The 13,862-nt window shown below is 33.2% G+C and overlaps 1 protein-coding gene across 1 annotated transcript in view; it reads left to right on the top strand.

Annotated features, from left to right (window-relative positions):
• LOC145303499 (uncharacterized) overlaps positions 1 to 13,862 on the top strand; it is a 31,755-nt gene that overhangs the window by 7,806 nt on the left and 10,087 nt on the right. Inside the window, exons 2-3 of the mRNA XM_080144930.1 lie at positions 1,940 to 2,094; positions 4,131 to 4,509. Coding sequence (XP_080001056.1) covers positions 1,940 to 2,094; positions 4,131 to 4,509 — 534 coding nt within the window. The remainder of the gene's footprint in view (positions 1 to 1,939; positions 2,095 to 4,130; positions 4,510 to 13,862) is intronic.

Below are 13,862 nucleotides of genomic sequence, written 5' to 3' on the forward strand. Positions count from 1 at the left end.
TAGTAGTTTAAGAATTAATCAGTTAAATATTTACAAACAGACAGACACACACACATCTACTGTTTTATTTATATATAAAATACACAGATTAAATAAATGTATCTTTACAGTATAGTAATTTTATAGAATCACTCCAATCTCCAACCAGGTGTGTTTTTCTGGTGGTGAAAAAAAAAATGCACATTATTAACCTAACCACTAAGTCCTAGTTAGCATATTGTCACTCCAAACTTTGGGTTACTGGTTTGCTAAATGAAGTACATTGTTTTTTTTCTTGCTAAAAAAGGCACCCAATTGGAGACAGAAGTAATTTTATGAAATTTCCAAAAATATCAAATTTTATTAATAATCATCTTGGCTTTTGACAAATTGTTAACAAGAGTGAAATTGACTTTTAATATTCCTATTACACTCATGTCACACATACTTTTCTCATTTTTTTAAAATTCATTTTTGTATTGCCACCTGGACTTAAAGTTAGTGGTAGTGTTAAGTAAAGATGTGTATTTTTTTATTACGACTTAATTTAATTAAAATTAAATTTAAATCTTGTTTAAATCAGATTTTAGCCTTCCATGTTTATGTACAATCTATTGTATAGCAAATCTTCCCAATCTTATTTTAGTATAAGAAACGTTCATGTAAAGGTCATAAAAACACATGCCCTTCGTTAGCAGTAACCTTAAGTCTATCTGGTAATACGAAAAATAAATAAAAAAATCTCTGACTGTGTTTTACTTTTTATATTGTTGATGGTCAGTCATTTTATTTTGGACCATTAAACTTTTAGGAAATGTTAAACTTTACCATTAATGAATAACGTTTATTCATGTTTCAGTTCCTGTAACCTTAGGTCATCTTCGGGATTCCAGTGAAATTTGCAGCACACTGAGGACCTTGGCATAGCTGCTGTTATATGAAAAAGAACAGTATACATATATATGTGTTTAGTGTTTCCAGTGCATCACCAATGTCCACAAAGATGATTGAAGGCTACAGTTGATGAAACTTGAAGAATTTAAAAAAAAAAAAAAAAAAAAGGTTAAATAAAACTGTTTCTTTTTTACTTCTATTTTCTGTCTAGCGGAATCTTGCCAGTCTATATTGAGGAAAAGTCGATTCTGATTATGTAAAGAATTAAACTGGAATTAAGTATTAATCGGAAGGGACTTTTCCTCGATATACACCAGTAAGACTTCCACTAGACCTAAAGTGTAAGTCAAAAGAAACAGTTTTATTTAACACTAGCGGGGGTACCCAGCATTGCTTGGGTGTGGAGAGGTGGTGTAGTAAGGAACCCTGGGAGAGAGGGGGATCAAAACAACAAGATGGAGAGAGGTGTTAAAAAAAATGGTAGTAGTGGTGGTCCCTGGCATTACCTGGGTGTGTGGAGGTGATGTAATAAGGAACCCCGAAAAAAAAAAAGTGGTTGTAGTGGGGTATCAAAACAACTGTAGGCAGCCCGGGTGGAGAGAAGTGTTGTAAAAAAAAAAAAAAGTGGTAATAGGCAAGCAGACCCGAACCCATAACACGAGGGAGGAAAAAGAAAAAACATAACGTTTTGGTCAATGCATCCATGGCCAAGTGGAAGTCGAGAGTGTTGATTGAAATTAAGTGCAGTCAATCCGATGGAGACAATGACTTGTGAAAATGTCAACGAAAAAAACGACCCTTTCTTGTACAAAACTGCCCAGTTGAGGGTGAAGGAATGAATGCTTTTGGTCAATTTTTCGATATTTGTCGTCCAAAGGATCAAGCTTGAAAACGATACTGATCTTGTGAGGATTTGTCACATGTGTCGAAAGTTTTTGTGAGACGCACACAAACGCATATTTTGCCTTTTATATATTGAATAACCAAAAACTAATATGAATATAAATAATAAAGATAATTCTTAATCTGAAAAACCTTGAAAAAAATCTTTCTTTTTTTTTAATAGCCTCATTTAAATCAAGGCGGGGTACGTCAACGAAAAAGTGATCTGCATGATCTGAAAGCAATTGCCACTATGTCATCTGAGAGTGACACTTTTCTACAACCGACTGTTCCCCAACTTGAGGAAAAACGTGTCCTGCAAAATCAGTTTCAAGAAAGGTTGGTATTAAGATTTGTTTTGTTTGTTTGTTTTTTTAATTTTTTGATACACTCAAAATTGCAGTGTTATTTTTGGTTTGTTTTTTCTCAAATAATAAATCAACCCTCATCTATAACAGGCTAAGAAACCAGAGTACAGTCTTTGAGTCATACTTTAGAAACGTGAAATGTACTTCTATATATTAATAGTAAATGAAAACGCAGCATGGAAAGAAAAACTAAACTTCTTTTAAGACATAACAATGAAAGGGTTTATTTCAGTGGCAGAAAGTTGGGCAGTGTCCGAGTGAGGAAAAGGAAGAATTGAAAGTTCTTTTGGGCTGTCGAAGGTCTGCCAGCAGTTATCTTCAGGCAAAGATCTTCAGTGGTGGAGCGTCCAGTAGACAGGGACAGGAGAGAAAGAAGAGAGATGTCTTTCTTTGACTGTAATTCCTAAAGAGGTTAAAGAAGTTCCTCAGGGGACAAATGAGTCAATGAACCCTGCAAGCTGATTGGTCAGTGTGTGGCCAAATTGTTTAGCAAGGAAATTGATTTGTGTGAGAAAATAAGTCTTTATTTTGTTCATGACTGCTGCAATACCTAAGACTCCAAAAAAAAAAAAATGTTACTTGATGTCTATTTGCTAAACATTCAACTCAGGTGAGGATCAAGTGTAATTTGAGAAACCCAGGAAAAAGAGTGGAATTCAACCGTACATCTCATAGTAAACAATACAAAGAGAGCCTTCATGTCACTCTCAATTACAGTCGATCCATTTATTAATTTATTTAACTTATGGATGACATCCTAAAATCTTGAACTTCCTAAATGCCACAAAATTCTCTGCTTTTGCAATAATTCGAATGTAATTTAAGTTTAATCAGCTTTTCTATGTTTTATTGCTTAATTTTTCTACTAGGAGTTTTCATCGCAATACACCAATAAAATGGTATCTTTTTTTATCAAACAACATTTGAGAAATTCTGTGGTTTTCAGAGCTGGTTGAAAATAGGATGTGCTTTGAGCAGGTGCAAAATAATGGGGTTGTTGTATAGCCGTTTAGTGAAAGGAGTGGACCATACAATAGTTTGATGCCATATTGAGAACTGATACTGTTTTTCCTTGCTCAATGACGACGGTAGTAGTAGTAGTAGTAGTAGTAGTCGTCGTCATCATCATCATCATAATAAGCATAATAATCAGTTTAATGTCTTTTATATGCTGGCATGTATTGGATACTTTTTAGAAATTGACTTTGAAACTTAAACCTATACCAACAATTTTTATAAAAATAGATTGGAAACTACTTAACAAGAGAAAGAAAACGAAGAAGTATCTCTTGAAACTATCATCATCATCATCACCATCACCATCATCATCTAAGGTAAATATGGAAGATATATTGAAAGAAAGAAGGATAAATAAAGACTTAGGTATCATTCCAAACAAGGTATATTTGGCTGTAAGGGGCTAATATTTGAGACCACGTTTAGAGAAGATGAGTGAGATGTTGGTTTATATTACATTTAAACTTCTGCATGTCAATACAGTCAGGGGAGCAAGTAATTGGGAGCGAATTTTAGCAGTATGAAGACAGAAGTTATTAGAGTAAAAAGCTTTCCAGTATCTAGGGAAATCTACAGTGAAAGGGTGGGATTTTGTTACGAAACAGGTTTGTTGGGCTACGTATGCCTAGGAGATTCAAGTATGATGAGTTTAGCAGAGCACTTTCCATAAAAATATTTGTAAAACAGGCGCAGGGATGCAACATTGTAGCGATAGGAAAGATCTTAGTTGATAATGTGAGACTTTTTATATTGGAGACATTTTTTAACCCTGTCCAAGGGAGAGACTGATGGTAGATGCACCTTGCCAGAGATAGGTTAGCTTGGAAGTCAATTGGTAAAAGTCGTCTAATATATGCCATCATATAAAACAAATGTTAAACCAAATATGAGGATACCTAAATAAATAAATGCATAAGTTGTTCTTATTTTGTCTTTTCTTTGAGATCAGGTAATTATTGCACTTTTAAAGAAAAATTTGTTTCTTTCAAGGCAAACATGTACAACCCAATCAACCCAGCTAGCTGTCCAGCCTGTATCAAGGCATGTACAATCATTGTCACCTCCAGCCCAGGTTGCTGCCCCTCCTTTGCAGGATTCATCCCAAATGCAATTTGAACAACGTCAACCAGTGGAACCTGCTCTGTATCGAACTCCTACGCTGGCAGCTTCAGAGAATACACGAGTGCTTAAAAATCCTATTCCAATAGATGTAACCACGCTAGATCCTATACAAAAGCTTCAGTCGTGGCAGAAACCAAAATTTGTTGTCCAAAATCATCATCTTTCTGTCATGTCCAATTTGACTGCTCTTTGGCAAAAAAGAAAGTTGTGTGATGCAGGTATTGGCAATGGAACATCGACTGTTATGGTAAGTTCATTGTTTTTTTTTATGATGTGTGAACTAAATTGTTTTCCCCTCAATTTGGTTTAAAGTAGTGTGTGATGCAGACTGTAAAACTGACAGCCTGAGTTGACTAACCTGACACCTCCATCAGGCAGACCTTGACTTGTCCAATGAAGTAGACATCAAACAACACTAAAAACAAAATCTGTCAAAGGGCAACTGAGCTGTAAGGGAAGCAATGATCTGTATCCCCTATGTGACCACACAGACATACCGCCAACCCCAGAATTGTGTGTGCCATGGATTTTTCATTCATGTTATCTTATGGCTGGATCGTCATTTTCTCGCTGGCAACTGTTGATGAAGACGCACATAGGTTCACAAGTAAAAAAAGAAAAGACAAACACAGGAAAAACAAAGATGCCGATGCTTCACATATATCTCGGTTGGACTATGAGTGTGTGTTTCTACATGTTAATTCACATGCATGTTCTGTCAAAGCCGGGTGCGTTTATTGCCATCAGTTCATCTCCCCATCTCCCTTGGAGAACCTCCGAGTGACCAGCTGCTTTCAGCTGTATCCAAAGTTCAACTGTCCACCTCGAAGTTCAGGCCTCAAGTAACTAAGCTCATTTCTCCATATTTTGTCATTTAGTCTTCACTGAGCAATGTTTCTGACAAAGGGAGGATTTTATGTTTTTCTGGATTGTTAGTTATTTTGAGTGTTTCAATCCTCTCATGGTATTCATCATTCTCCAGCTGTCAAACTATATCACTAACTTAAATGTACCAAGCATGAATGTTATTTTTTTTCTTTTCTCTTTACAAAAATTGATCATGTTCTGCAAAAAGAAAACAATAGAATATATATATATATATATATATATATATATATATATATATATATTATATGTATCCTACTTTTAAAGCCTCCTATGTTTTTAACTCAAAAAGTTATGAAAACGAGAGTGGTACCATTATATATATATAATATAAAGCTGAACGTCTGTGTGTGTGTCTGGTCATGAATAGACTCCTATATGGTTGATCATTATAGAAAACTGATCACATATAATGATAGATGTATCGAGACACAGGAATGGGTATGTTTGATCTGACATAATGATGATTCATTAAAATTGTGGGGTCTGCGTAAGCACCTGGTCCACAAAATATGGAAATAAAAAATTTAAAAATTAAAAGAAAACGTTTACAAGTGTTTTTGATATAGATGTACATAATAATACTTTGATAAGTATGTTTTAACTTAAATAGGGATGGTATAATAAAATTGTGGGGTTTGCGTTCTCGCCTGGCCTCCATAGAATGGAAATAGGCACAAACTTTAATAAAGACTTTTCATATCTATCTGCATAAGTATACTTTGATAATTATGTTTCAGTTTGAAGAAATATGGTATAATAAAATTATGGGGTGTTTGTTCGCACCTGACCTCCATAGAATGGAAATATGTCACAAAGTTTAACAAGGTTTTTTAATATAGATCCACAGAATATTGTGATAAGTGTTTCAGTGTGAACAAGTATGGTATAATAAATTATGGGGTTTATCTATTTTATTTTTACTTTCATCATATTTTGCTTTGGTTTTGATACCCCCAAATTTGAAGCTATCTCTTTACAACCCTTCCTTTTCATAACCTATCATACTTTCATAAATCAGAGTCCATTTTCTGTAGGCTGTTTTTGAACTCAATCAACGATGGGTACTTTTGCTAGTATATATATATATATATATAAGGGTAGGTCGATTTCGATTTTTCACTTTTCTCAGAATATTAAAAAATGGCACTTACCGAAAGTTACATCTGGACTTATTAAGTACTTATGCAAAAAATTAGATCAAATACTTGAGTGTTTTTTGGAGCGTTTTGTATCAAAGTCATAGACAAAAATATACTGAAAATTCTTTGTTTTTGCAAGGTTTGTTTTTAATATTCGTGTGAATACCAAAAAATTTCAGTATTTCAAATCAGGTGATGTTTTTTTATTTTATAAAAATAATATTAATATAACAAATCATAATCTTCAAATTGTAAATCTGCACCACCACCCCTTTTCATTTTTTTTTTAACTTTGAGGGTCACCACTTATCAAAGCTCTGTGGCAACTCTAGGATAAGGGTTAAGTAATGAGTAGATGTTCTGCATTCTGTCAAGATAGGAAAGGGTATTTTTTGGAGCTCCACCCCAGATGCGGCAGGAGTACTTCCTCTTAGAACGAAATTGTTTTTTGTACAGGTAGAGGATCACGGTGGGAGTGAGATACCTCATGGAGTGGTTAAGGATCTGATGTAGGTATTTCATTTCAGATTCAGGGTAAAAATTAGTCCCAGAAGTTTGTCAAAACATACAGTAATCTTTTGTCACAACTGAGGTAATTTATTTCATCAATTTTCAAAATTGAATCCAGAGGATTGCTAATAGTGGGAAATGATATTTGGGGTAAATCATGACAATCAGTTGAGCATAATTTCCATAGGGGTCCGCTGAATGTTGTAGGGCCTTTTGTGCAACCATCCATGTTTTTAAAAAGAGTCCTGAAAGGTAGTTCATTATGGTGCAAAGAGCAACCAATTGTATGAAGATTTCTTTTTAATTTTTTTCTAAAATCGCAATCATTCAACTTTCACAACCTGTGCTGGCATTAGTGTTGTCAACAACGATAGCCTTGATAGTCTTTTCACTGTTGAATTCATGCAAAGCATCCATCACTTGCTCTGCATAAACAGCACCTGTTGCACCACTGTTAAGAAGAACTCTGTATGTCAGATATTTACTTTCATATGTTGTCTCTATTGTAAAAGTTAAATGGTGTTCTGGTCCCTTAATTTTTTTTTTCATAGTTTTCTGTCCATCAGATTTTGCCACCCAGGGCGGTCGTAAAATTTGACCCCCCCCCCCGGCATATAATCCCCCCCCCCGGCATATAATTACCTGCAACCCCCCCATTCCCCCCTCCCCCGGACATATAATTACATGTCCCCCCCTCCCGCTGGCATATGATTACCTCTTTTGCTGCCCCCCTCCCCACTGCTGGAATATGACAACCTCTTAAAACCTTCAAAATTCCAAAAAGCCCTCAAAATATATATTTTCATTGAACTAATGCTTACACAATTCCCCCCTGTTTTTTTTATTTTAATTTAATTTAACAATTTCTTTTCAATAATTTGAATAATAATAAGTATGTAAACATTAATCTGAAGAGAATTATGTAAACGTTAATATGAAATAAAAGAAACCAAATATTGTTTTTCAAAACAAAACGTATAATTCAAATTATTAAAAAAAAAGTGTTAAATTAAATTGATTGGCTACACAAAAAAAATATAATAATAAATTTAAATGAGAAAATTTGGAGACCTGAAAATGTTATGAAATGATAAAATCATTTTTATTTACTTTTTTGTTGTTGTTAAAGTCCGAATTTTCCCCAAATAACTTGGCTGTATCAAAGAGAGGATAGTCTGATGTAGTTTTCTTTTCTTTTCTTTTTTTTTTATAATGTTAGAATTAAGAGGTCGAGCCTCTCGAACAGAAAAAACGTCTTGTATCGGTGCTTTTTGAAATCCTTGTGTAATCGCTTGGTTTAAGTGCAAAATTAAAGTAATAGAAAGTCACACATTTTAGAAAACTTTATATTTTATAAATTTAAATGAGAATATTTGAAATTTGAATTTATAAATTTAAATGAGAACATTTGAAAATATGAAAAGATTAAGAAATGATAAAATCATTTTTATTTACTTTTTTATTGTTATTATTTCCGAATTTTCACACAAAACAACATGGCTGTATCAAGAAGAGGTTACTCTGATGTAGTTTTCTTTTCTTTTTCTTCATAATATTATTATTAAGAGGTCCAGCCTCTTGAAGAGAAAAAAAAATGTATTCCATCCATGTTTTTTTAAATCCGTGTGTGTAATCGCTCGGTTTGAGCACAAAATTTAAGAAATTTGTTGTTAAGAATGTTTCAATCCTTTTAAAAATAGTTAAATATTTTTTTTAAAATAAATGTATTTATGAATTGAAAATAAGGCTATAAATTTATTTTTTGTGAGAGAACTATCACAAGGCATCAAGTCGGTTGAAAATTTACAAACATACTTTTCGCGCTTTTTTTCAGCAAAGTTATCAATAACTCTATCAAAATTAACTCTATCGACAAGTTCCTTCTCTACGGAGAGGATTGCCAAGTCTGTAAACCTTGTCTGGCTCATTTTTGATCAAAGGTAGTTTTTTATGAGCTTCAGTTTCGAGAAAGAGCGCTCACAGCTGGCAACGCTAATAGCTTGGGTAAGGATAATGCGCAGCAAGGTCACACAATATTAGGGATGGAATCCCAAGGTGGTATCTCTGTATAAAGTTCAAAAGTTCAAGAGGTCCATTTATTTTGTCTTTACCTGAAGCTCTTCCTTCCGGCAAAGAATTTATGTTTATCTATAATTTCGTCAACTTCACTAAGCTGACAATCATAATTATCATCAAGCAGATTTGACAGTGTAAGAAAAGCGTATTTACTTGCAAGATTGTGAACTTGTTGAAATCTGCAAGATATTTCTTCAGTCAACCTGTCGTAACTCAGTATCAAACCCCAGTGCTGCATCAGTCAATCATTCACCATCCATTTGTTTCTTTTTGCGGATACGATGCTCCATGCTTATCCCCATTTCAAAGCAGAGATTTTTGATTCATCTATTCACCATCTTTTCTCTATTCTCTATTCTGAAGAAAGGCAATCTCTCAATGCCGTCAGCCTGACAGAACTTTGTTGCAGATCCAGCACCTTTTCTTGAAAATACTTCTGGGCATCATTGATTTCTGGGAGAATAGTTTTCCAAAGGCTCAGAAATAAAAGAAATGGAAATGACAATACAGAGTTGAGAATTAAAGATGCATCTGATCTTGTGGTTGCATTTTCTTCTTCTTCTGTGAGCTGTTCCGGGACAATGACGATGTCCCATAATTTTTTTACCACAACATTTACAGCATCTGCACGACTACTCCATCTAGTTTCCACAGTCCGCTTAATACTTAGACCGATCAACTGAATCAATACGTCCAAGCAATGTGGAAAAAAAATGTTACCGAGTGAACCGCCACAGAAGCGGCATGTAACAAGCCAGATTTAATGAATGGTTAGTGTATGGCACAAATAGAGCTTTTGGGTTGATTTCGGAGATTCGTTTCTGCACGCCCGATCGGTGGGCTGATTGTAAAATTAAGCTTGGTTGGGTATAGAAGCAATAACATCGAGACTACTTGTAAATTCTTGAAACCTTTTGGTGGTTTGTTTCCACTGAGAGACATGGACATCTTGCCAACATTAAAATGTAAGTGTATTTCTAAAAATCTATTCTAAATACATTTAAACTGCTTTATAGATTAAAAAAGAATTACTATTTTTATAACTTATAACATATAAGAAATTACAAGTAGTAGTAGCAGTATATTGAGTCTCCCCGTTGGGTTACTCTTCTAAAGTAAAACAAGATTCTATTTTTTAGGCGATTACGCGTTAACGCCTTAAAAAACTTGGCGGAAAGATAAACAAACAAAACAATTATTTAAGAATTTAAGGTGGAGATCAGCTTCAATATTAATTGGACGTAAAATGATTTTTTATTTGAGAGACATTGTAGCATTTTAGAACATTGACGAAAAATTATTATTTTCCTCATGGAAATAAAATATGTAAGCTTTTTTTGGCGGGGGGTGGGGTCTAAGCGATTATGCATAGTTTTACAACCTTACCAGTCAGACTTCAGGTTAGTGAACATTTCTACAATGTTAGAGTAACCTGGAAATGATGATTATTCATCATTTTAGGTTAAATTAATGTATGAAAGTTTAAATTTAAAAATAATTGTGCTTTTTTTCAGCAAGATTTTCAAGATGTCCATATGCAATCGCATAAAACAAAATGAAAGTCGAATAAAACAAAAGAAAAATATCATTTTTAGCCAAGTGTGTTAGTCTAAAATTCTCACAATATTAATAAAAAGTATTTCTATTATAATTATCTGTATCTTGTTTTTTGTTTCGTTTGTTGTTTTTTTTTGCAGTAAAACAAATCAATTTACTACATATCTATAAGATTGTTAGTAGTAATAACGGGGCAAATATTTATGATTAGCATAAACACATGAACATTTTTTGGTAGAGAGAATGTATAGAATAGTTAAGAATACATTCACATCCGTTCTTACGTTAAGAATTGTTTTCTATATAGTAACTATGTTATTTAGAAACTCATGTGTAAAATGGAGATGGAACTTTGTAAACTATTCTGTTTCTATACCGTTTTATTTTGCATAACAATCGTTAATTATTTTCAATTGTTTATGAAATATTCAAATAACATTTTTCCAACTAATGACAAATGCAAATCGGCTTTGTTTTGAAAGAGAAATGCATCTTTAGTTGTTTCATTATTTTCAATCAATTAAAAGGAAAACATTCAAGAAAAATATTTAGACCTCCCCCTCCCCGTATATTTAATGTATGCCCCTCACTAATTACATTTTTTGTTTGCAAAAATGTATGCAAACATGAGAAGGCTTTCGAGTAATCAAAAAAAAAAAAAAGACAAAAACAAATCACTAATTAAATATTTAGAAATTTAAAAAAAACTGGAATTGAGAATCGGATCAGAGCGGGAATTTAAGATAGAATCGGTAATTGAATCGGAATCGGGAAAAAATTTGAAATCGTTCCATCACTAGTATATACACATATATACATATATATATACATACATGTATACACACACACACATATATATATATATACTAGCTGTACCCGGCCACGCGTTGCTGTGGCTCAGTTTGTTAAAATGGAACACATTCCTCAAGAAAAATTGCATTTTGTTTGTTTATTTACTTTTATTATTTTTTGCAATTTTTTTAATCAATAAAAGTAGTGATTTCCCCCCCCCTCCCCCCCAATCTAGTAGATGTATCAGAATTTTTGTAGGAATTTTTGACACCCCTATCACGAAACTGCAAATAAAATATAAAAAACTTGTAATTTCTCTTTTAAAAGTGGGTTGTTTATTTTCTTTATGGATTATACTTCCAAAATAAACTATTAAAGTTGTTTTAAAAGTAATAGAAATATTTTTTTTTATTTTTTAAAAAATAGTAATGAATTTTACGAACTCAATATTTTTCAATTTTTAAACTTTAAAAATCTATCAAAATTTTTCTATTGATTCTATTTTTACGATATTTTCTTATGAAATTTTATGCTCTTTCCAATAAACCGAATATAATATTTTAGACAAACGTTTTTTTTTAATTCACACCCACCCATTTTCAAGTGTCTATTAAAAAGTAAATAATTAATTTACTCACCAAAGTTTTATATATCACAAATTGAAGAGGAAAGGTCAATAAGTAATATAATCAAATTTAAAACAAAAAAAAGTAGTGCTTTTAGAAATTTACCTGTAAAGTTCGAAGTTTAAAACCTTTTTTTTTAAACCACATTGTTTGTTTTTTCTTTTGTTTTTTTTTTATGAAACCTTGGTCTTTGCTCCTTTAATTGAAAAAAAAAATTAGGGCTTGAATTACATTTTTCGAGTAGTTATAAGCTTGGAAAGACAGGGGGTCGAATAATTCATGCCTCCCATTTTGAAATGTCTATTAAAAAGTAAATAATTTACTCACCAAAGTGTTATATATCACAAATTGAAGAGAAAAGGTCAATAAGTAATATATTCAAATTTAAAACAAAAAAAGTAGTGTTTTTTAGAAATTTACCTGTAAAGTTCGAAGTTTAAACCCTTTTTAAAAAAAAAAACACATTGTTTATTTTTTTTTTTTTTTTAATGAAACCTTGGTCCTTGCTCCTTTAATTGAAAAATAAATTAGGGCTTGAGTTACATTTTTCGAGGAGTTATAAGTTTGGAAAGACGGGATGGAATTATTCACTATTTTTCACAAAATTTCTGACACACCTACCAATCTACCCATGTTAAGAACAGCTTTTGGAATAGACACCTCTAACCTTGCCAACATACCCGAAAAGCTATAAAAGTTGACGTGTCGAATGTGAACAATGAGTTGGACGTAATGTAAAAATGTACCGAATTTAAAAGGGAACGAAATTCAAATTTCCGTTCCATTTTTACAACAACCGTAAAGCAGAGCATTCTATGCAAATTTTACCTAACTTACTGTATTAATGCTATTTTTTTAAGCAAAAAAAAAAAAATATTTAGGTTTGGCTATAAATTCCTAAACTCATTTCATCCTAAATAATTTAGGTGACTGAAATAGGAATCTAATTGAATCTTTAATTTCCTGAATAGTATGCGAGAATTCATTTTTCTTCGAGTTATATCGAATTCATTAATATAGACTTTAGGGGCTTTTTTCATAATGTTACTGTAAAAATTATTTTTTATTGTTACAAATTACAATACCCGCACTCGATCGCTTTGTGGCACTTCCTGCCACATTCATTGCAGTACTTATAATTGACTTCACCAATGTTTCCCGCCACAGCGATAGCACGGGCTTGTAAGGGATCCGGGTCTTGTGACTGGGTGGTACTTATTAGGTGTAGCCTGAGTTTTCTTACTTCCAGCTTTGCTTTTTCAGGGTGAATATTTTTCCGGTCTGAAGGTCGTCCTTCTAATGAATGTTGCGCCTGACTCCTCGACGTGTCTCGAGTTGTTCCTTACGCAGACTACCCGTTGACAATCCTCGGCCAACTTCTGGAGGGTGAGGCCCTGTTCGTTCTCCAGTCTAGAGAGAACACGTTGTCTAATCTCAGCGTTTTTTGATGAGACTAGACCCTGTGCAAAAATTAAACACTTGAAGTCATCTGCCGATAAGTCAGATAGACGAAAATCATCGCAGTGTTTATTTACCATGGATACGAGGGTTATGTAATTGTTGTCGTCGCTTTTTTGCAGGATCAAGCACTTCCATCTTCTATAAAAAAGCGTAGAATTTATACTGAACAGTTCAGATAAAAGTTTGACCGCTTCAGAGAATTCCAATTCACTCATCTTCCTGGGGAAAATATAATCCACAAACTTGCTATGTTCTGTGGTCCCTAATTTCCTCAAAAGTAGGCGAACTTTCTTAGCGTTGATCCACTCTTGACAATCCACAGTGAATAGGTCCTCATATCTCTGAGAGAAAGCATCAAACGTCCCATCCAACTCTGGTTGGTAGTTGAACGTTTCTATAGCGTTCCATATTGTACTTTGGGAAAAAGTGTGTTCTGTTCTATCAAATATTTTTAACAATAGCTCTTCTTGTCTCCGTTGTTGAAGTAGCATTCTCTTCTCCAACGCTTGTTGCCTCTCTTGAAATTGTAACTGGAGCTGTTTATTACGTTC

This window comes from Euprymna scolopes, chromosome 19 (genome assembly GCF_053919585.1).
Source record: "Euprymna scolopes isolate OS-2025 chromosome 19, ASM5391958v1, whole genome shotgun sequence".
Lineage (NCBI taxonomy): Eukaryota > Metazoa > Mollusca > Cephalopoda > Sepiida > Sepiolidae > Euprymna > Euprymna scolopes.